A 23,844-nucleotide genomic window follows, 5' to 3' on the forward strand; every position below is an offset into this window, starting at 1 on the left:
TCCTCCTTTGTGTTCAACATTTTTATCAACTTTACATTTCATTCTGACACAAACCCTTTGAAATAAAGCTTGAGGATCATTTGATCAACTCTTTTCACTAATATCTGAAAGTATATATTTGTTCACATATCAGAGGTAAATGAATCTCTTTAATATCACAAAGTGAAGTTTACTCACATCAGTTTACAGTTTGAGTCTCTTAGCACATCAATGAGCTTCTGCTTTGAGTCTCCAATCTCATTACCTCTCAGATCAAGCTCTTTTAGAAACTGCAGAGCTTTTGTGTTTGTCAAAGACTGAGTTAAAGAAGAAACATCTGTAATGCCACAGTCATGAAGTCTAGAAAGAGACAAACAGAGGAAGAGAGATCATCTTACAAACAAATCATTAAGATGAAGAATCTTTCACAAATATAATGTGAACACATTCATCATGAGATATTGAGTATAAAGTGTTTCGTTGAACTCTTATGTGCTGTTCGTTTGGGGAGGACACTCGTGCTGTTTGGGGTGTCCAGGGAACACAGGGACCAAAGGACATTTTGTTACAAAAAAAAAAAAAAAAGAAACTGTTTGAGGTCTGAAATGTAATTTTACTCAGTTTATTAATGTTTTAACTACACATTCGTGTAGGTTAAGTATTTATGTTATTTTTTTTATATATTTAGAAAAATGAATGAAAAGTACTGGGTGTCACCTCTTCAGACATTTTTGACAAATTATGTAATAAAAAATTCAATATTTTTATAGTCTCCATTAATGTCTATGGGTGTTTGTCTTTGGAATGTGTGTCTGTGTGTATTGTGAACATGTAGAAGGGTTGCCACTTCATTTTTGTGTATATTGTGGTCTGAATTGTGGTGGATTTATTGATTTTATTTGATAAATTAAGAAGAAAAAGTATCGATTTAATCATTTCCTCATTCATTTCAATGTGGGTCTCCAGAGAGTGACTTTTTTCACACTAACACACAACCAGATATCAATCCAGTTTAATTTTCTGTTTGTAGATCTACCAAGTGTTGACAACCGTACAAAGTCTCATGTCATTTAGATAAAGGAAACATTTCTTTTATTTCAGCAAACATCATTTGGGGTCTGAAAAGACCTTGCACAGCACATAAGAGTTAAACACAGTGATTTTCATCATTTTGATTCTTGTCTGTGAATGTTACTGACCTCAATCTCTCCAGTTTACAGCGTGAATCCTTCAGTACGTCACATAAGTGATTCACTCCTGTGTTTTTTATTTGATTCCAGCTCAGGTTAAGTTCTCTCAGGTGTGATGGGTTTGATTTCAGAGCTGAAGTCAGGATGAGACACTGTTTCTCTGTAATACTGCATCCACACAGACTGAAGACAGAAAGAGAAAACACAATGAATCAGACACGTTATGTTCATGTGTGAGTAATTCATCATGTGTTAACACCATACAGTGCAATAATTAATAAAACATTGCCAAAAACCTTATTATGTGACCACAAACAAAAACAGAAGAAAAAAGATTAAAGTAGATTAAGATATCGGATCTACAGAACTATTTAAAAATAATATTAAACGTGAACACGTCTCTAGGTTACGTATGTAACCCTAGTTCCTCGAGGGAATGAGACACTGCATCGAAACGCTTTGGGGAACGCGCCCAGCGTGAGCGACTCTGAATATGATATCAAATCTGTCTTATAGAAGAGAGTGACGTCACAGGCGGGGTGACGTAAGCGACCAGGAAGCTATAAAGGCACGAGCCGCGCAGCTGGCTCCAGTGTTCGAGTACCAGCAAGCGCCGGCAGGGGTGCCGGGGGTATGGCTCCGAGACGCAGCGTCTCATTCCCTCGAGGAACTAGGGTTACATACGTAACCTAGAGACGTTCCTCTTCAGGAACTCGAGCTGCGTCGAAACGCTTTGGGGAACGAGTACCAACGCCGCCAGACTACCAAACCCCTGCCTAGTGTGTATCCGAAGAGCACAGCTTAGGACGAGGGGACTGAAGTGCCTGGAGTGACTGGCATGTCTAAGCCATAGAATCTTGCAAAAGTAGAAGGCGTGGACCACCCCGCAGCATTGCAGATGTCCAGCATGGACGCATCTGCTAGAAAGGCCTTCGAGGCCGCCATACCCCATGTAGCGTGAGCCTTGGCTCCCGACAGCGGGGGACGACCAGAGGACTCAAAGTGGCGTTGATAGTCTCAACTATCCAATGACTAATAGTCTGCTTAGAAGCAGGAAAACCCCTCTTGGGGGGGACCGCAGCATGCAAGCAATTGGTCCATTTTTCTCCACAGGGCAGCTCTGTGGGCGCATGCATCCAGCGCTCGAGCTGGACACACACAATTTAGCTTCTCTTGGTCGGGCTCCCGAAAGGGAGGAGGACAGAAGGCCTTCAGCACTACAGGTTGTGGTGTGATAGAGGGCACCTTAGTAACATATCCCGCTCGAGGGTATATGAAAACTTTGGTCATGCCACGTGCAAAATCAAGATAGGTAGGGGCCACTGAGAGGGCCTGTAGATCTCCTACTCTCCTCAGAGAGGTAATGGCCAACAGAAAGGCGGTTTTAAGAGTCAGATGTCTGTCTGAGATATCTTGAATCGATTTGAATGGAGATTTGCAAAGAGCCTCTAACACCACACCAAGTCCCAGGGGGGAACCGTACTGGAGGTCTCAGCCTCAGCGCACAGTAGAAGAAACATGTAACTAAGGGGTGTCTTCCCAAAGACTGGCCATCGAGAAGGGCATGGCAGGCCGCAATAGCCGCCACATAAACCTTCAGCGTGGAGTGGGTCAACCCTGCAGAGAGCCTGGCCTGTAGAAACTCCAGAACTGAAACAACTGGGCAGTTTGCTGGGTCTAGCTGGCGGTCTCTGCACCATGAGGTGAAGAGTTTCCACCTCAGGGCATACAGTTTCCTCGTAGAGGGAGCTCTGGATTGGAGGAGGGTCTCAACAACCTCAGTTGAGAGACCAGCTGCTAAAAGTTGTGCCCCCTCAGGGGACACACCCACAGCTTCCACAACTCCGGGCGGGGGTGAATTATCGTACTCTGCGCCTGTGAGAGTAGGTCTGTCCTGATCGGTATCTCCCATGGAGAGCCGTCGAGGAGCGAGACCAGATCTACGAACCATACTCGGCCCGGCCAGAGCGGGGCTACTAATAACAGAGGGACCCCGTCCCGGCGTACTCTCGCCAGAACTCCCGGGAGCAGAGCAATAGGGGAAAGGCGTACAGACGAAGCCTCGGCCAGGTCTGTACCATAGCGTCCAGTCGCAGAGGAGCTGGATGAACTAGAGAGAACCAAAGGGGACATTGTGATGTCTCTTGAGTCGCAAAAAAAAGGTCTACTTGAGCCCTGCCAAATACTCTCCATATCTGCTCCACCACCTCTGGGTGAAGCATCCATTCCCCGGGCCTCGGCCCCTGCCTCGACAGTATGTCTGCCCCCATATTTAGCTTCCCAGGAATATATACTGCTCTTAATGAGAGGAGTTTGCTCTGGGACCACACCAGGATCTGGTGCGCCAGCTTGTACAAAGGGCGCGAACGCAGACCTCCCTGGTGGTTGATGTAAGAGACCACCGATGTGTTGTCGGTGCGCACCAACACATGGTGACCCCTCATGTCTGGGAGGAAGTGCTTCAGTGCACAATAAACTGCTAGCATTTCTAGACAATTGATATGCCATGTTAGATGGCGGTCGCTCCACAGACCACGGGCAGGGTGGCCACTCATGACTGCACCCCAGCCGGTGAGGGATGCGTCCGTCGCTAGTGTCACACGGTGACAAGGAGCTCCCAGCACCGGGCCCTGATTCAAGAACCAAGGTTTCTTCCACATGTCTAAGGCACGGAGGCAGCGCCGCGTGAGTGATAGTGCGAGGTGGATTACCCCTCGGGGAAAATCCCTTGGTCTTGAGCCACCACTGTAGGGGTCTCATGTACAGCAGGCCAATAGGTACCACGTTGGACGCAGCTGCCATCAGACCCAACAATCTCTGAAATTGTTTGACAGTGAGTGACTGGCCTTCTCTGATTCTCTCGACTGAGCTGAGGATCGACTCGATACGAGCAGGGGACAATCGTGCCTGCATCGCGGTCGAATCCCATACTACGCCTAGATAGGTGGTTCTCTGAACCGGAGAAAGTACACTCTTCTTGGCGTTCAGTCTCAAACCCAGCTCCCCCATATGTGCGAGCACGACATCTCGATGCCGAGTCGCAACCTGCTCTGATTGAGCTAAAAACAACCAATCGTCGATATAGTTGAGAATGCGGATGACCTGCATGCGCAGGGGGACCAGAGCCGCATCTACACATTTTGTGAACGTGCGGGGTGAGAGTGCAAGGCCTAAGGGAAGGTTTCGATATTGGTAGGCTTCGCCCCCGAAAGCGAACCTCAGAAACTTCCTGTGTTGTGGAAGGATGGAGATGTGAAAATATGCGTCTTTGAGATCTATTGTGACAAACCAGTCCTCGGACCTGATCTGAGCTACAACATGCTTGATTGTAAGCATTCTGAACTTCAGTCTCATAACTGAACGATTTAAGACCCTCAGGTCTATAATCGGACGCATCCCCCCATCCTTCTTTGGAACTATGAAATACCGGCTGTAAAATCCGGACTCCCTGTCCTGAGGAGGGACCACCTCGATGGCCTCCTTCTCTAATAGGGTTTTCACTTCCTGTTCCATAACCAGACCCTGCCCGGGGCCGACTATCGATGGTATAACCCCGTTGAATATCGGCGGTGCAAAGCCGAACTGAATCAGTAGCTTTTCTACTGTGTGCAGGAACCATGAGATACATTTGGCAGTAGTTTCCACGCTGCTAAATAATCTACTAAGGGAATCAGTCTCTCGAGACTGACCTCTGGTGTAAGAGGCCCCCGCAGGGGCAGCGAGCTTCTCAGCTCCGCTACGGGCACGGGCGGAAATACTGAGAACGATGCTCGCTGGGGACCGCTGGGAAAACTCTGGTTCAGAGCATTGCTCCAGCCTCCGGTCCCGACGCAGGGGGAGCGCGGGCGGCAACGCTCTGACTATAGACTGAGAGGGCTGCTCCCGCCCAGCAGCCCCTCCAGTATATATAATTTCTGAGAGTGAGATAAGTGTCATTATATTCCTCAGAATTTAATGCAAACAAACAATCAGACGAGTAAACACGGTCTGCCTTGTCGGTATAATTCATATCTAACTTCTCACACTCAGATAAGATACTGAATTTAATTCCTCAGAATTAATGCAGTTAACCAAACAGACGAGTAAAGACGGTCTGGTTTTGGTAAGATTTACATCAAACCTGAAAATTATGTGGTACACGCGTTGCCTCGGCAACACGCCAGCCACTTAGTCACACAAACAATATTAATCTCCTCGGAGATAAGTAGCTGCAGCTGCGAGTTCACAGAGGGGAAAGGAACCGCTTCGTGTGCTTCCGAACCTCAAGAATGAACTCTATATCTAGGGAATACGGGTGGAGATAGGCAGAACCGTCTTCGCCCCGTCCTTAGATATGCGAGAAGCACAGTCAGCCCCCTTATTTTATTTTTTCTCTCGAGAGCTGACTGCGTGAGCTACACTCCTCATTAATGCTGCTCGTTATACAGTTAGGCATAATATGTTTGTGAAACTGATGCTTGTGTAACTGTTTGTCTGTGCAACTGAAGTTTATGCAGCTTGTGTTTGTGCAACTGCGAGCTCATCGATGCCCTCCGTTTCAATCTCCTCGGAGAAAAAAAGGCGGCCGTCACTCGGGGGGAAGGACCGCAGCGCTCGGGCTTCCGCACCCGGAGATCGGGCAGATCTGGCGGGTGAGGTAGGAGATAGGGACGGGATAGGGATCTTAGCTGCGAACCCAGCGAGTGCAGGCGGCGCTCCGCCTCGGCGAAAGCGGGACCGACACCGCGAGGAACGCTGGCGAAGACTCCCCCTCGAGAGAGTCCTCCGGGATCGAAGCGTCCACACTGGCTTGTACCAGTGCGGGCAGTCGGCTCCCTCAAGAGCCGAAACAGCGTGCCTCAATCCCAGGCAGACCGCGCACAGACCGTGTATTCCCACTCGTGATGAACACACAATCTGAAACGCGATCTGGATTCGCCTTTCAGATGTCTCGTCTTAACTTTGCTCTTTGAGTATTGCTTACTCTTCGAGGAGCTAATAGTGACAAACAACAATAAATAAGACTGACAAGACAGAATGACATGCACACACAGAGCGCTTGCTGAAAATACGCGAAGCTGGAGCCAGCTGTGCGGCTCGTGCCTTTATAGCTTCCTGGTCGCTTACGTCACCCCGTCTGTGACGTCACGCTCTTCTATAAGACAGATTTGATATCATATTCAGAGTCGCTCACGCTGGGCGCGTTCCCCAAAGCGTTTCGACGCAGCTCGAGTTCCTGAAGAGGAACTGAGTTTAAATGTGAGAAATCAAGAAAATTCTGTTTCTGAATTACAATTTACCTAAAGACATTTTAAACTTTTTTTGCAATTGTCACTCATGTCTGAGTGTGTACATACTGTACATGACTGTGTGTGTGTGTGTGTTAAATGCAGAGCACATGTTCAGAGTATAGGACACTATATTTGGCCACACGTCACATCCTTCTCTTTTCCTGAAAGTAAACAGTAATCTTTAATCTGACTGTAACTGCCGTAGAGTATAATGATACTAACTCTAGTTTCTCCAGCTTGAATTGTGTGTTCATCAGTAGATCACTGAGGTGTTTCACTCCAGAGTCTCCTAGTAGTTCATTCCAGCTCAGGTTCAGTTCTCTCAGGTGTGATGGGTTTGATTTCAGAGCTGAAGTCAGGATGAGACACTGTTCCTCTGTAATACTGCATTCACACAGACTGAAGACAGAAAGAGAAAACACAATGAATCAGACACGTTATGTTCATCTGTGAGTAATTCATCATGAGTAAACAACATACACTGCAATAAATAAAACCTGAAAACAATATAATACATAAATAATCATTCAGCCATAAACTTAATCTAAAACAAAACAGGATTTGAGGATATTAGTTACATTTCAAGTCAGACCAAAAAAAAAAGAAAAAGATACAGGATCAACCATAGAACCACTTTACAAGAACATTAAAACATTAAAAATAGAGTTTAAATGTAACAAATCAAGAATATTATGTTCATAAATCTAAATTTACTTCAAGACATTTTAAGATGGAAGTCTACAGTCAACAAGAACATTTTATGATCATATTTTGTTCTTTTGTGAAACAGTTTTTGTTTTAATGCAGGTCAGGAATTTATTTTTGATGAAAAGCTGATAATTGTTTGTTATTGCTGTGATCTCATGAGACTGACAGGTTTTCCCTCCTTCACATCATCAGACGAGAGAAGAGATGTTTTTATGAGAGAAAGTGATAGTTATTTTCATTAAAGATTACAAGGATACGTTAATTTTTGGAAATAAATTATGTATCCTTATAAATCAGTCTGACTGTAACATCTGTAGAGTATAATGATACTAACTGTAGTTTCTCCAGCTTGAATTGTGTGTTCATCAGTAGATCACTGAGGTGTTTCACTCCAGAGTCTCCTAGTAGTTCATTCCAGCTCAGGTTCAATTCTCTCAGGTGTGATGGGTTTGATTTCAGAGCTGAAGTCAGGATGAGACACTGTTTCTCTGTAATACTGCATCCACACAGACTGAAGACAGAAAGAGAATACACAATGAATCAGACACGTTATGTTCATGTGTGAGTAATTCATCATGTGTTAACACCATACAGTGCAATAATTAAAACATTGCCAAAAACCTCATTATGTGACCACAAACAAAAACAAAAGAAAAAAGATTAAAGTAGATTAAGATATTGGATCAACTACAGAACTACTTAAAAATAATATTAAACGTGAAAACTGAGTTTAAATGTGAGAAATCAAGAAAATTCTGTTTCTGAATTACAGTTTACCTAAAGACATTTTAAACTTTTTTTGCAATTGTCACTCATGTCTGAGTGTGTAAATACTGTACATGACTGTGTGTGTGTGTGTGTGTGTTAAATGCAGAGCACATGTTCAGAGTATAGGACACTATATTTGGCCACACGTCACATCCTTCTCTTTTCCTGAAAGTAAACAGTAATCTTTAATCTGACTCTAACTACTGTAGAGTATAATGATACTAACTCTAGTTTCTCCAGCTTGAATTGTGTGTTCATCAGTAGATCACTGAGGTGTTTCACTCCAGAGTCTCCTAGTAGTTCATTCCAGCTCAGGTCCAGTTCTCTCAGGTGTGATGGGTTTGATTTCAGAGCTGAAGTCAGGATGAGACACTGTTTCTCTGTAATACTGCATTCACGCAGACTGAAGATAGAAAGAGAAAACACAATGAATCAGACATGTTATGTTCATGTGTGAGTAATTCATCATGTGTTAACACCATACACTGCAATAAATAAAACCTGAAAACAATATAATAAATAAATAATCATTCAGCCATAAACTTAATCTAAAACAAAACAGGATTTGAGGATATTAGTTACATTTCAAGTCAGACCAAAAAAAAAAAAAAGGATACAGGATCAACCATAGAACCACTTTACAATAACATTAAAACATTAAAAATAGAGTTTAAAATGTAACAAATCAAGAATATTATGTTCATAAATCTAAATTTACTTCAAGACATTTTAAGATTGAAGTTTACAGTCAACAAGAACATTTTATGATCATATTTTGTTCTTTTATGAAACAGTTTTTTTCTTTTTTTTACTGTAGGTCAGGAATTAATTTTTGATGAAAAGCTGATAATTGTTTGCTATTGTTGAGATCTCATGTGACTGACAGGTTTTACCACCTTCACATCATCAGACGAGAGAAGAGATGTGTTTATGAGAGAAAGTGATAGTTATTTTCATTAAAGATCACAAGGATAAATTCATTTTTGGAAATAAATTATGTACCCTGATAAATCAATCTGAATGTAACTGCTGTAGAGTATAATGATACTAACTCTAGTTTCTCCAGCTTGAATTGTGTGTTCATCAGTAGATCACTGAGGTGTTTCACTCCAGAGTCTCCTAGTAGTTTATTCTCACTCAGGTTCTGTTCTCTCAGGTGTGATGGGTTTGATTTCAGAGCTGAAGTCAGGATGAGACACTGTTTCTCTGTAATACTGCATCTACACAGACTGAAGACAGAAAGAGAAAACACAATGAATCAGACACGTTATGTTCATGAAGTCACAGCAGAACAACCTTCATCTGTCAAATCACAGCACCTTAACCTACATTGAGAGAAAGAGAGAAGATTGAAGAAAACTATTGAATAAAGTCACAATGTCTTGATAAAACAAAAAACAGAGGAAGAGTGTCTGAACACCTTTAGATAATTTAACACAATTAGGTCTTCGAAACTTGTTCATTTAAATCAAATAATTGACACTTTTTTTCATATTATTAACTGAAATGATTGGATATTGGGTCATATTTGACCTGCTGTATTAGCAGAACTTTCAAATGTTTAGATTACACAACTTTACAAGTCACCTTCATTCATAACCTCCTCTAACCTAAACTCAGAGACCCAGTCAGCCAAAAAACCCTGGCCGTTGTCCCAGAGGAAGCCTGGATGATCAAGCCCCAGAAGTGACAGAAACCAGACTGACCCTGCCTTTATGAAATTACATTTAAATATAGAAACATGCAAACACATACACACATATACTTTTTTTTTTAAAATTAGTCCTCAATCCTCAGTTTGTAGTCAGTAAACATGAACACATTCAGCAATCACAGCAGAAGTTAGAGACAGAATTTAACTGAAGTCTATTCAAAAGTTGTATGAATCTATTCTAAGAAGGTTGGAAGCTGTATTGAAAACAAACAATGTTAAACACATTAATAAAATACTGGCTATTTCTAATGTGTTTACATTATTTTCTCCAACCTCTGTGCACTTAAAGGGATAGTTCACTCAAAAATGAAAATTACTCCAAGATTTACTCACCCTCAAGACATCCTGGATGTATATGACTTTCTTCTTTCAGACAAATATAATCAGAGTTATATTAAAACATGTTCTGGCTCTTTATAACGTGAGGTCAGACTCAAATGATAATTAAAATAGACGACTGTAACATTACTAGTCATGTAACATGTGAAATGATGTAAGATACTCACATCAGTGTGTTGAGTGTACAGTGTTTATCCTGCAGTAGAGCAGAGATCTGATTCACTCCTGTGTCTCCTAGCTCATGTCTAGATAGATTCAGCTCTTTCAGGAGTAATGGGTTTTTACCCACAATTCCAGTCACATACTGACAGCCTTCATCTGCAGCAGGACCCAAAAACCTGCAGAAGAGAAGATGAAGCTGGAATCAATTCAATGTGCATTACATCACAAAGCATTTAAAGATTATCAAACATTGTTTGTAGTGAAAAGCTCTAGTTTAAACAGTTGAACATTTAAATATACAAATATTTCAAAGAATTCAAAAGTAAATTATTTAAAAGAAACTTGGGGGGGGGGGGGGGCAAAAGCTCATTAGATCATGATTCTCAAAAATCTGTAGATCTTATGAAATTACAAAAATATGGAATTAGGGGGACTGCACTTTCTTGGTTAAAAAGGCTACTTATATAATCGACAACAATATGTTGAATTGCAAAACCATATTTCAAAGTCAAAGAAAATTACTTTTGGGGTCCCCCAGGGGTCAGTGTTGGGACCATTGTTGTTTAACTTGTATATTAATAATGTATGGGAGGTGTCAAAAACACTGAAAAGCATTTTGTTTGCTGATGATACTAATTTAATCTGTTCTGTTTAAAATAAATAATCAGCAGCTATAGGACAGTGTTCAAGGGTTGTTTCAAATGAGAGAGAGTAATCATCACTTAAGAGGAACATTTTTATTTAAAAAGAAATCTATAAGAACAAATTCTAAATATCAATGCATCACAACCAAAGGAGTTATTGTATGGAACAGCTGCAGTGAAGAGATGAAATCATGTACAACAATAAGTAATTTTAAAAGACTATTTAAACTGAATATACTAAATGAATACGAAAAGGACTTGAGGTGATAGTATTGTATACAGGTTCATTGGTCTACATGTTAAGTATAGTATGGAGGTGTTATTATTTGATTTTTTATAGATAAATGGAAAAGAAAGAAGAAAAAAATGGGAATGTGTGTGTATGCATCTGTATCTATGTATAGGTTTATGTGAACAGAAGGTAGGTAGATATAGGATGTATGTAAAGATGTATATATAAGTGAAGCATCAAATTGTTTTGTATTTAATTAAAGGATAAAAATAGAGAAATGGGGTAGGACCTGAAAAGTTTGTTATGAACTTCTTCCTACTCCTTTTGAACATGAGAATTTCTAATTTGAATTATTTACAATAATATGGAAAGATTGTGCTGAGAAGTACATGACTTAATTTGGCTATTATTTTAATTTTATATATGTATACATGCCTGTATTTATATACATTTTTATTTGTATTTTTTTTTATTTACATGTTCAAATAAATCCTAAATCTTAAAAATTTTGAACATTTTTGATGCAACAAATTGTATACCTTACTAAATTAGTCAAATAATATAATTCACATGCGTATCATTTATTCAGAATTATTTCATTACGTCTCACCTCAGTGTCTTGAGTTGACAGTTTGGATCCTGTAGTAAATCACGGAGCAGCTTCACTCCTGATTCTCCAGGATCATTTCCTGTGAGATCCAGCTCTATCAGGTGTGAAGGGTTTGATCTCAGAGCTAAAGACAGAGCTTTATAACCTTCTTCACTGATACTGCAGTCTGAAAGTCTATTAAAGATAAAGATATCACAATATCACAAGTACATGTTCTAGAATGAAGACAATAAAAAAAGATGCACTACAGGATTTTGACCTAAATGTACTCTTTTCACAGTAAAGCTGGTAAAGTTATATATTGGTGAACACAAACTACAACAAATGCAATTTTAAAATTTTGCAGTTTTAATTTACCACAATTATAACCTACAGTTGCAATCAAAATTACGCAACCCCTCAGAGACTGTAGCAAAAATGGCAAAGTCAACAGAGATCTCACAACGATATAGAGAAGCTATAGAGAATAAATAATATTACTTTAGAAAGTCTAAGACTATATGAAGATTTCCAAGACATTCCAAGTTCCTAGAGACACAGCCCTCAGCCTCATTCCTTATCTTAAAGTGTGCTATACCAGAAAACATTTGAGGGTGTTGAAGAAAAAGCACAATATCATAAAATGTTTAATCAGAGCAACTGAGAAAAACCTGCACAATGTACAGCCAAAGACTTGCAAGATGACCCAATGAAAGGAGGAAAACCATTTCAATGCAGTGTGTAAGAAGTACGGCCTTTATGTTGAGATATGAATGGAGTGATGTGACCAAACTGTGAATTTCTGCTGCAAAAAAAGACAAAGCTCATAAGCAGAAGAACACCATCTCCATCGTCAAACTTGGAGGTGGATCAGGCCTGTTATGGGGGTGTTTTACTGTAGCAGGAAGTGGAAATCATGACTGTATGAAGGAAATCATGGATTCTTTGAAGTATCAGGCCATTTTGACAAGAATTGTGATGCCTTTGGTGCAAAGACTGAAGTTGATGATCAATGGACTTCATAAAGTACATCATCCAAATCTACTTCTGCTTGGTTCAGGGATCAGTCATAGAATGTACTTGAGTGGCCTGTTCGGTCTCCAGATTTATTTTTCATTGAAAATATCTGGTTGAATTTAAGGAAAGCTGTGGCATTGTGGAAACCAAAGATAATCAGTGATCTGGAAGCTTTTTCAGGCGAGGAATGGGTCAAGACTGTAGTAGAGAGGTGACAGAAGCTTCTAAACACTTACAGGCAGCGTTTCTTGGTGATTTTAAAGAATAAAAGATTCTGCACACAATTTGAACAAATGTTTAGATCCAATTTGAATTTCATCATGATTCATCAATGTTACATTCTCGAAATCATTCAAAAGTGTATTAACAAACTTTCTCTAATACTTTACTGATGCCTTTGCTATTATAAAACACTGCCTTTGTTGAATTGTTTTTATAACATTTTGTTCTCTGCAGCAAAATGTTTTGCAGGTCAAGGGGGTTGAATAATTCTGATTGCAACTGTATTATAACCTTCTTCAGTGATACTGCAGTCTGAAAGTCTTCAGAAAGACTAAATAAGTAAGTCACATTAAAAACATTGAATACACTATTATGATATTAACATTTCCCATCACCTCAAAAATCAATATGTTTGTCAATATTTTTTAAATGTATCTATACCAACACACCAATTTCACATTACTGACCCATTCCTTGTGACAGCACCAGTTTACAGACCAGCTGGAGCTTTACATTGATTCATGTTTAGATTAACCAAATTCAGACCTGAGTATCTGTAGTGTCTGTGAATTTCTCAGCAGACTGGAGATTTGTGTAACTCCACAGTCTCCTATTTGATTCCTGCTCAGATCCAGCTCTCTGAGGTTTGAATTAAACGCTGATGCCAGAGCAGCACAACCTTCATCTGTAATACTGATGCAGTTTAACCTGTAGAAGAGAGAACACAACTAATTAAGATATACATACAATTACACAAATAGCAGCTTTAGCTACTACTTTTATCTGCCAATATTAGATTTGCATGATAATCACACTGTGGAATTATTTTTTAATTCGATAATTATACAAATACTTTGTATTTTTCAGTACAATACTTAAGCCTAAACTATACTTACAACACTACAAAGAACAAGCAGCTTGAAGAAGGATTTCAATTTTGAAGGATTGAATGATAGATTATTGTAATTATCATGTATTAATTTCTTTACTTTCAAATGTTAGGCCCTCAGGCTTTTATTTTGGTGGAAAACTGGATAATGACCTTTACATTTCTATGTTTAGCTCATAACAGGTTTATAAACACCTTCTTGTATAAATCTGGTTAAATCTGTTAACATCGTCTGCCAAACAATGTTGGAAATTACATGAACACAAAACAAGGTGAACCTTTTAAAATCATGTTATAAACTCAAAATAACTTGCTCAACTGCCTTTTTTAATTTTAACATCCATTTAGAACATCTGCTCTTCTAACTTAAAATGCAGCCTTTTGTGATTTGAGAACTGAATTACCCCATATTACAATTTGGAGTTTATTTTGATTAATTGTACAGTCCTGGTCCGGGTTTCCTGAAAACGATTAATCTTAGAGCTTAAGAGCATTTTCTATGAGTAATTTTGCGATTGTTCGTTATTGTTTCACTCGCGTTTCCCAACAATGCACGTAACACAGTTGCACGTAGCTGTTCTTTAAGTGCTACTTAGGAGTCGCTGTCCGTTTGTCAAGTGCTGAAATGTCACGTTATAGAATGGCTCTTAATTGTAGTACATGATCATTTATTGACGTTAACCTAATGCTGAGTTCCTTACAGACAACTTGAATAATTTAATTATTTCATTTATAAATTAATAAAAAAAAATAAGAAAACGAGTCATCAAGTGTACAATAAAAGCACAATAAAATCCTTATATTATGATCACATTGCACTCGAATCAAGTTAAAGGTGTAATCTGCCGATTGTCCTGCAGGTGGCCGCATAAATCTGTCTTCTTGCGATGCACTTAGTGCTTAACGATTATTCCAGAGCACCCGAAGATCTATGATGATTTTCAAGTACTACTTAAGTTACGATGCTTTTGGGAAACAGACCGTAACATTAAGATTAGTTGTATGATTGCTTTTACGAACTTCTTAGGCTTACAAAGCTTTTGGGAAACCCGGCCCTGATGACAAGTATAAAATATTTCTAAATCTATGAAACTGTGGTGGGTAACTGAAGTCTAGATAATTAATGGGATACACTTTTAAAATACTTACTTCAGCTTTTCCAGTCTACACTGTACATTTTCAAACAGAGTCCAGAAGATCTTCATTCCTGGGTTTCCTAGTTTATTCTCACTCAGATCCAGCTCTGTCAGATTTGAAGGGTTTGATTTTAGAGCTGCAGCCAGAACATGACAACCTCCTTCTGTGATACAGTTGTTCTTCAGACTGCATAAAGAGAAAACACTTCAGTTTTAATCTCAATATTTACCAGTATGTTTTAACTGACAGATGACAAATACTGGTGATGATGAGGGCAACCACATTACAAAAGTCACATAATTCTTTTTTTTTATACAAGACACATAAAAAAAAAATAGCAGCAAGAATTTAAAAATGTCCTTATAACAATAAAAAAATGTACATCAGTGTGTTGAGTTGAAAGTGTTTATGCTGCAGTACAGCAGTGATCTGATTCACTCGTGCAGAACACTGAGATCTAGTAATCTCTGTCTACTCACCGTGCCTGGATCTAGACTTAAAGTTCAAAATAATTGTTTTAAGAGGGTTTTTACGTTGTTTTAATCAAAATGAACTTCAATTTAGACCTTTTCTCCCAGGAAACAACTAAACATCTCATGTGTTTTTGCTTTTCTAGTAAATGCATCTTGATAGAGTTTTTAGATATTTTGACTAAAAACAAAACTAAATACTAAGTAAAATAAGACTTTTTTCAGTTTGTCTTGTATTGCTTTTGTTCACCAATTAAGCAAATGTCTAGCTTGAACTATGAATTTATGAATTGAGTATTTGTAATTATAGGACACAGGAAACACTCAGCATCACTTTCTTTTTGCAGTATAGCACTAGGTTCTCTGCTCAAGCATGCTCAGAGTTGTGCTTTTATTTACACACATTCCTACGTTTAAGTACAAGATGGAAGATCCCATACTTTGCATTCTTATGCACTCATTACACATAAATGAGGGCCCTGGAATGTAGAGTTCATGCTGCAGATTTCACTGAGCTGAAGCAGTTCTGTCCAATTCTGTGGCAAATGATCTAGGTCCATGTTAACAGATGGATCTGAATTCTAATCAAACACTACGGATTGTCACCAAACTTACCTCAGTATCTCTAATTTGCAATTAATATTATTCAATCCAGTGCAGAGCATCTTAACTCCATAATCCTGAAGATTATTATTGTTCATGTTCAGCTCTTTCAGATTGGTATCTGATCCAAGAACTGAAGCCAGAGCTGGACAGCTTTTGTCTGTTAAGCCACAATCATTTAACCTACAAGAGAAATAAATCAAATCACAGAGTTAGATGCATATAATACATTTGTTAAATACTTAAAAAATAAATGTATAGCAATTACGTTTACATGAACAGTAAGTATACAACATATACATTAGAATTGTATTGATTCAAATTTCCTGCATAAAACAAACTAGCATGCTTGAATAAAACTTAATAAAATTTGTAAATGAATAATAGGTTTATATCATTAATGGCAATGAGTTATACATTTAAAAGTGCTGCTCTATTATCTGGAGGAGTGTCTTGAGGTGGAGAATCTGGAGGTTAATCATTTATGCATTGAGGTTATGCAAGAGTACATCTCCTTTATAGCAGAAGTTGTAGAAGTTGAACTGCATATTGGAGTAGAAATAACTATGGAACAATGTGTTTTATAATAACATGATGTGCTTCTTCTGTAGCTAACTTAACAGGGCCAGGTTTCCCAAAAGCTTTGTAAGCCTAAGAAGTTCGTAAAAAGTATCGTATGACTGATCTTTATATTACGGTCTGTTTCCCAAAAGCATCATAACTTAAGTAGCACTTGAAAATCATCGTAGATCTATGGGTGCTCTGGAGTAATTGTTAAGCCCTAAGTGCATCGTAAGAAGACAGATTTATGCAGTCACCTGCAGGACAATCGGCAGATTACACATTTAACTTGATTCAAGTGCAATGTGATTATAATATAAGGATTTTATTGTGCTTTATTGTACACTTTATGACTCGTTTTCTTTTTTTTATTAATTTATAAATGATATAATTAAAAAGAGCAGAAAATATAGGAATACACATTTAAAGTAAATGACTGGAAAAAATAATAAAAGATGTAGGAAATGCTTCAAAGACTGGGGGAAAAATGTCAATGACTTAAAAAAAATAAATAAATAAAAGAGAAAGTGACATTCAGCCAAGTATGGGGACTCATACTCAGAATTCGTGCTCTGCATTTAACCCATCCAAAGTGCACACACACAGCAGTGAACAAACACACACACCGTGAACACACACCCGGATCAATGGGCATCATTTATGGGCAGCCAGTTGGGGGTTCAGTGCCTTGCTCAAGAGCACCTAAGTCGTGGTATTGCCAGCCCGAGATTCGAACCCACAACCCTAGGGTTAGGAGTCAAACTCTCTAACCACTAGGCCACGACTTGCTGAAGTGCACGAAAACCAGCTGTGTATTGGACCCGGAAATAACGTGTCTCTCTCTCTCCCTCTCTCTCTCTACTGTATATAAATAAATACATTTAAATAAATTTATGCATTTAGCAGACGCTTTTGTCATAATCCGGTCACTGCACATCTGTTTATTCACAACACAGACTACATTTCCCATAAACCCCTGCCTAGGAACTCATTATTGAACCACACCGGTTTCCTATCAGTGACACTATAAAGGTTGCACTCATCCACACTCACATTGCGAAGTCTTGTTTAGTTCTGTCTGGCATTTCCACACATTTTCCTAGTGTTTGTTCCTTCTGTGTTTGACTTTGGATTGTGTATACAGACTTTGATTCTCTGCCTCCTGCCCCGACCTTTGCCTGGTATTGTTACTGATTTCTGGCTATCCCTTGACACTCTTCATGCTGTTTCTGATTTCTGTCTGTCTGACCACTCTATAAATTAATACTGCGTCTCTGACTCCATGCTTAATGCCACCATTAATATATACATTCAATTAGATGACATTTCAGCACTTGACAAATGGACAGCGACTCTTAAGTATCACAGCTACGTGCAACTGTGTTAAGTGCATTGTTGGGAAACGCACGTGAAACAATAAAGAACGAACGCAAAACACTCTTAAGCTCTAAGATCAATCATTATCGGGGAAACCCGGACCAGCTTGTTTTGCCAAAAAGATAATTATTTACATGAAGCCAATGTAAATCTAATAAAACCGCATTACACTTTAATTCCAAAGGACTTAAATTTTTTAAGAAAACAAAGTTAAAGCTGCAGTCGGTAACTTTTGACGCTCTAGCGGTTAATAAACAGAACTGCTTGTGTCTTGCGGAAGAACATCGTAGCCGGAGCTACTTCTCTCTGTTTATGTCTATGAAGAATCACAAAGGTACTGGATTACTCCGCTGTGGTACTCCTGAAGCAATCTAAAATAGTCCGAATATAAACACTTATTATAGGTGTACCCTAGTGATTCAGGACAGGCTAAAAACACGGTTTGGAAAATGTGTGTGTACTCGCTTAGTATATATATATTTGTAAATTTTGAACACAAAAAAAGTTACGGACCGCAGCTCTGATTGGTTGTTTCTTACCGGGAGCGGCATATTTCTGCAAATGGCAATAGGACCACTGCGAGGAGCCAGAGGAGCTTGATTTTTTCACAGATTATCTGTCTCATATTCTACTGTCAGGAGTCAGGACATAATGACAAATAAGTAAAAAATATATATATTTTTTTTACACAAGTTACCTACTGCATCTTTAAAGAATATGTGTTTTGATTTAACCTTAAGCGATATATACTTATAACTAGGGTTGGGGGGGGGGGGGGGTACAGTATAGTATAGCAATATTTTCCACTGCAATACTGTATTGAATCACGGATGCCAAGTATCAATCTTTTAGGATACTATTTGGTAGAATAATAAAATCAATTTCTAGACTTTCCACTAGACGCTGGTGTTGAGTTTTTTTCTGGTGAGGTCAGCTGGGTCGGCTTTAGCATGCAGCAAGTTAGTAATATAAAGATGACAACATCTCAGAGTCATCAAAGTCATCAGGAAAGCCCCTTCTGCATTTAAATGCAGATACATGGACTTCTGATTTGTAAACAAGGAGGGGATGTTAGTAGGTATGCAACAAATTTTCGACATCCGCAAATTATCAAAGAGAAAACAGACCAAAAATGTGAGCAAAAAAGCTATATATAATAATAGTAATATTATTAAATAATAAAAGTGTATGTGTGTGTGTGTGTGTGTGTGTGTTCACTGCTGTGTGCTGTGAATTCTGAGTATGGGTCACCATACTTGGCTGTATGTCATGTCACTCACTCACTAAATCAGGGGTGTCCAATCATGCTATGTATCAGTGTAGATTAATGTAATTTTAAGATGAGCACAAAACATGACAAAATATATTAAATAACTTACAGAGCTCTTTTGCAGGTTTTGATGACTGCTGATAATCTAATGAGACACTCGTCTGATTTCTTGAATTTCTGAAGCTCAAACTCCTCCAGCTCCTCCTCTGATGTCAACAACACAAAGACCAAAGCAGACCACTGGGCAGGTGAAAGATCAGCAGATGAGAGACTTCTTTTGCTAAGGTGGGTCTGAATGTCTTTCACCAGAGTTTGGTCGTTCAGTTCATTCAGACAGTAGAACAGATTGATGGATCTCTCTGGAGACAGATTAGACTCCAATTTCTGTTTGATGTACTGAACTATTTCCTTTTTGCTCTGCTCATTGTTTTCTTCATGGGTCAACAGACCCTGTAAGAGTCTCTGATTGGACTGGAGTGACAAACCAAGGAGGAAGCGAAGAAAAAGATCCAGGTGTCCATTATCACTCTCTAGTGCCTTGTCCACTGCAGTCTTGAGCAAATCAATCATGGTTTTACTTTTGTTTTCCTGTTCTGCAGAGTCTTGATCAAACACATATTTCTTGTTCATGTCTAGAAACAGATGTGCATAAAGGGCTGCAATAAACTCTTGAATGCTCAAGTGAACGAAGCAGTACATGGTACCAAGAGTGATCCCTGTTTCCTCCTTAAAGATCTGGGTACACATGCCTGAGTACACTGATGCCTTATAGACGTCAATACCACAGGCTTCCAGATCTGTGTCATAGAAGATCACATGGTTTCTTCCCAGCTGATCAAATGCCAGTTTCCCCAGTGAAAAGATGGCATCTTTATCCCAGGAAACATCTGCTGTATGTTCTCCATCATACTTTCGTCTGCTCTGCTGGATCTGAAATCTGAGGAAGTGTGTGTACATTTGTGTCAGAGTCTTAGGAGTGTCTTCAGTATTTGACTCCTGCAGTGTTTTGGAGGCATCATCAGTCTGATTGTTTTTCACAACATTATTTCTTTTCTCCTCTAAAATGTTCTGGAGAACAGTGGCTGAAATCCAGCAGAAGACTGGGATGTGGCACATGATAAAGAGACTCTTTGATTGTTTAACATGATCAATGATTTCTTTGGCCTGATTCTCATCCGTGAATCTTTTTCTGAAGTACTCCTCCTTTTGTGCATCATTGAATCCTCGTATCTCTGTCAGCCGGTCGATACAGTCAGGAGGAATCTTACTGGCAGCTGCTGGTCTGCTGGTGATCCAGATGAGAGCAGAAGGAAGCAGATTTCCCTTGATGAGGTTCGTCAGGAGAACATCCAGAGAGACTGGTGATGAAACATCAGACCACGTCTCATTATCCTTAAAGTTTACAGGAAGACGACATTCATCCAATCCATCAAGAATGAACAAGACTTTGAATTGATTTCTTCTCGTAAGGTTCAGTCCTTCTGTCTCTGGGAAAAACTGAGTTATAAGGTCCATCAAACTTAGTTTTTCTTGCTCCTTTAAGTTCATCTCTCTAAATGGAAGAGGAAATATGAAGCTGATATCTTGATTTTCTTTTCCTTCGGCCCAATCCAGAACAAACTTCTGCACAGAGTCTGATTTTCCGATGCCAGCAACTCCTTTTGTCAGTACAGTTCTGATCTGCTTGTCTTGTTCAGGTGCTTCAAACAAATGTTTGCACTCAACCTGTATCTCCTGTGATTCATGACGTCTGGAAGCAACTTCAATCTGTCTCATCTCATGTTCAGTATTGACCTGTTCACTACAACCCTGAGTGATATAGAGATCTGTGTAGATGTTCTTCAGAAGTGTAGAGTCTCCTTGCTTTGCAATTCCTTCAAACACACATTGATACTTCTTCTTTAGGCTACACTTTAGCTGGTGAATGAAGAACAGCTCATCTAAACAGAAACAAAAATACAGATAATGTTTAATCATATTTTCTCTCTACATTTATAAATGAAAATCTAACAGATTATCACCGTTTTTTTACCTTCTAGAGTATCAGCAGCTTCATCTTGCTTCATCTCTCTCAGGAAGTAGAGCGTGAGATCAAGAGCTGATTCTTTCATACTGCATCTGTTCTCATTAAAGTCCTTCACAAAGTACTGCAAGTCCTCTTTTTGTAATATTTTCTTAAACTTTTCCAGTTCTTTCTTTAGAAATGTCATTATTTTGCTCTCAAGATCCTACAAAAACAGACAAGAATGAATGAGAGAAAAAAATCCTATATTTGGTCAAAATTATTTGTTCAGTAATTAAAAATATTCATCAAAAATCAAGTTGAGACAAACATTAATTAGCTGTAAATATTAATAAAAATAGGCTTTCATTCTTATTTTATAGGTTCTTAAAAGTAAAAATTAGAAATAAAAGTTGTCACACTCTTATTCAATAACATATTTGTTTATTATAATTATTAAATATTCCTGAAAATGGGTTTTATTACCTGGAAGATCTGCAGGAGACTGTCTGTATAATTCTTGTGGTTCCTGTGAGACTGTAAATCTGGATCTAATGTTTCATACTGAAGCCTGAGAGTAAATAAAATAAATCAAAATACTGCATTTTTAGGAAAAGAAATATGACCAAAATATCTTGTAAACATTTTAGCAAAGAGAAAAACAATAAATAAGTGATAGATTTATGGACTACAAGTAGTTTTATGATAATTATTCACTGACACACTTTCTGACACAGTCTATGTTTAAACAAAAATAAGAAACAGATCAAATACCGTTTGGTTCGTGATGTTTCTTCACTGAAGTTTAGTGGATCAGCCTTTGACCAGTCACTCTTCACAGACACAGAGCTGGACACATGTGAGCCTGATCTTACACTAATGACACAAAGAGAGAAGAGAAACGTTTCTACAGGAGGTTCATCTGTGTTTTATACTGACACACATTCTCTCTAGTCCTTCACAGAAACATCTGCAGAGATTTAAAGATAGCAGTCATTCTTGTTTACAGACTCACATTTGTTTAACAATTTCTGTAAAGTACTTAAAATGTGAGACTAAATATATTTTTACAAATATTTCAAATATTTGACTGATCTAATTAAAGAGATTTATTTTTTTATTTTTTTGACTAAAATAGAAAGTAGAAATGTCATTGCTACACAGTTCTGATACTATTTTAAAAGTTAATCACACTTAGTTTATTGGGTTGTTACAATGTTGTTGTAAAATGTACTGCATCCTTTTGACCCCGAGTCCAAGTCTGAGCTGAACGTTTAAACAGAGATAAGCTTTTATTTTGCAACTCTCTTACATTTCAGATACATACTCATAAAGTTATAAGTTTTCTTCTTCACTGTAACAACTTTATGTCCTGAAGTGTCAACATAAAATACAGTTATTTAGGTGTGGTTTATTGTATTTTATGTACAGTGTATTTAGCTGTGTATATCTGATGTTGTACACAGGAAGCTGGGAGAAAATGCACTGCAGCTTCATAAAGCGTGCTGTACACAAGCTAACCTTTGGGTCGTACGGCTCAGGAACAGAGTTATTAATAAATCTTAAACACTGAATCCAAACAAAGAGGGTTTGCTTTCTCATCCAAACACACAGCGTCTCCACAACATGACGACAACACTACAACTCACTGAAGACTCGTCTTCTCTTTGTGTTAACCTTGGAACAGCATTACGCTAATATTTCACATTGTGATGCACACATTTGTGAAGCTAATATCTGGATTCAGTCAAGGCATTTTAATCATTTCTAGATCAGTGTTCTCTGTTAGACAGAATAAATCACTTTACAGGAGACTGTGACCTTTGTAACTTTGAAGATCTTACACAAGCAGACACACTAAAGGAAAATGAGAACAATCAAAAGTATCATATAAACCTTTAAATAAGTGTGCAATCATTTTTTAATGTCTGACAATCAATTTATGACCTAAAAACTAAAATCACTGATGTGGAATAATTTACTTAAGTACAGACTCAGTGCTGAAGAGTGTGAATTGACTGCAAATGATGATTTGGATTTTCTATTCTGAGATATTTAAAATCTATTGGCTTTTTTTTTTTTTTGAGCGAGATTGAGGGACTGTAAATGATGATTATGATTATATATATATATATATATATAAATGTTATGTTTAAGTAGGAAGTTACGAAGCTCTGAAGTTCTGCAAATCATTTGTAAATATAACACAAAGTTTGTTAAGGTTGTGTTTTTTCCAGCAATCCTCTGAAAGTGCAGCAGTGTTTAAAATGATTGTCTGAAAGCAGACTCAGTGTTACCTCTGTTTCTGTGAGAGACTCATCTTTCCTCTCTTCTCTGACATACTGCAGATGAACAGCTCAACACTGAGATCTTTGTGTCTCTGAAGACGATCAGATGCTCATCATGACCTGGACATGACAATCAGATCAAGATCATGAGAGTTCAGAGGAACAAATGATGAAGAAAATAACTAGTGCTGAATCTCTGAGTTATCAAGCAATCAATATACAAATAAAATATGCTACAAATATACTGCCATGTAATAATCTCTTCAGATCACTCACAATACACGTCTTTATTTACTTACACATTACTATCAGATCATTAAGAAGTTTAAAAGAAGATTAGTTTTGCGTCTTAAAATGGAAGAAGGAGAAATAAAATAACACGTTTAGAATTAATCTGAATGCTACATTTGTAA

General features: G+C 38.4%; 2 protein-coding genes across 2 annotated transcripts in view; both read right to left on the reverse strand.

The window, feature by feature from the left end:
• Positions 1–23,844, reverse strand: part of LOC132159374 (NACHT, LRR and PYD domains-containing protein 3-like) — a 229,444-nt gene that overhangs the window by 1,275 nt on the left and 204,325 nt on the right. The window lies entirely within an intron of this gene.
• On the reverse strand, positions 174–23,484 carry LOC132159229 (NACHT, LRR and PYD domains-containing protein 12-like). Its single transcript, XM_059568774.1, has 11 exons — positions 23,441–23,484; positions 21,918–22,019; positions 21,630–21,714; positions 21,174–21,369; positions 19,251–21,081; positions 15,946–16,116; positions 11,617–11,790; positions 8,142–8,318; positions 7,482–7,658; positions 6,668–6,838; positions 174–339 (listed from the first exon to the last, which is right to left on the reverse strand). The coding sequence occupies exons 1-11, from the start codon at positions 23,482–23,484 to the stop codon at positions 174–176; spliced, it is 3,294 nt and encodes a 1,097-aa protein (XP_059424757.1).

This window comes from Carassius carassius, chromosome 16 (genome assembly GCF_963082965.1).
Source record: "Carassius carassius chromosome 16, fCarCar2.1, whole genome shotgun sequence".
Taxonomy (NCBI): Eukaryota; Metazoa; Chordata; class Actinopteri; order Cypriniformes; family Cyprinidae; genus Carassius; species Carassius carassius.

Bases quoted from the DNA above. Each gene is read 5' to 3' on its own strand.
- LOC132159229 (XM_059568774.1), bottom strand. From the start codon at position 23,484: ATGTCAGAGAAGAGAGGAAAGATGAGTCTCTCACAGAAACAGAG. The intron at 21,370-21,629 runs GTAATAAAACCC...CTGTTTTTGTAG, and splicing joins GTCTCCTGCAGATCTTCCAG to GATCTTGAGAGCAAAATAAT. The intron at 11,791-15,945 runs GTAAGTTTGGTG...TATCTTTAATAG, and splicing joins TGCAAATTAGAGATACTGAG to ACTTTCAGACTGCAGTATCA.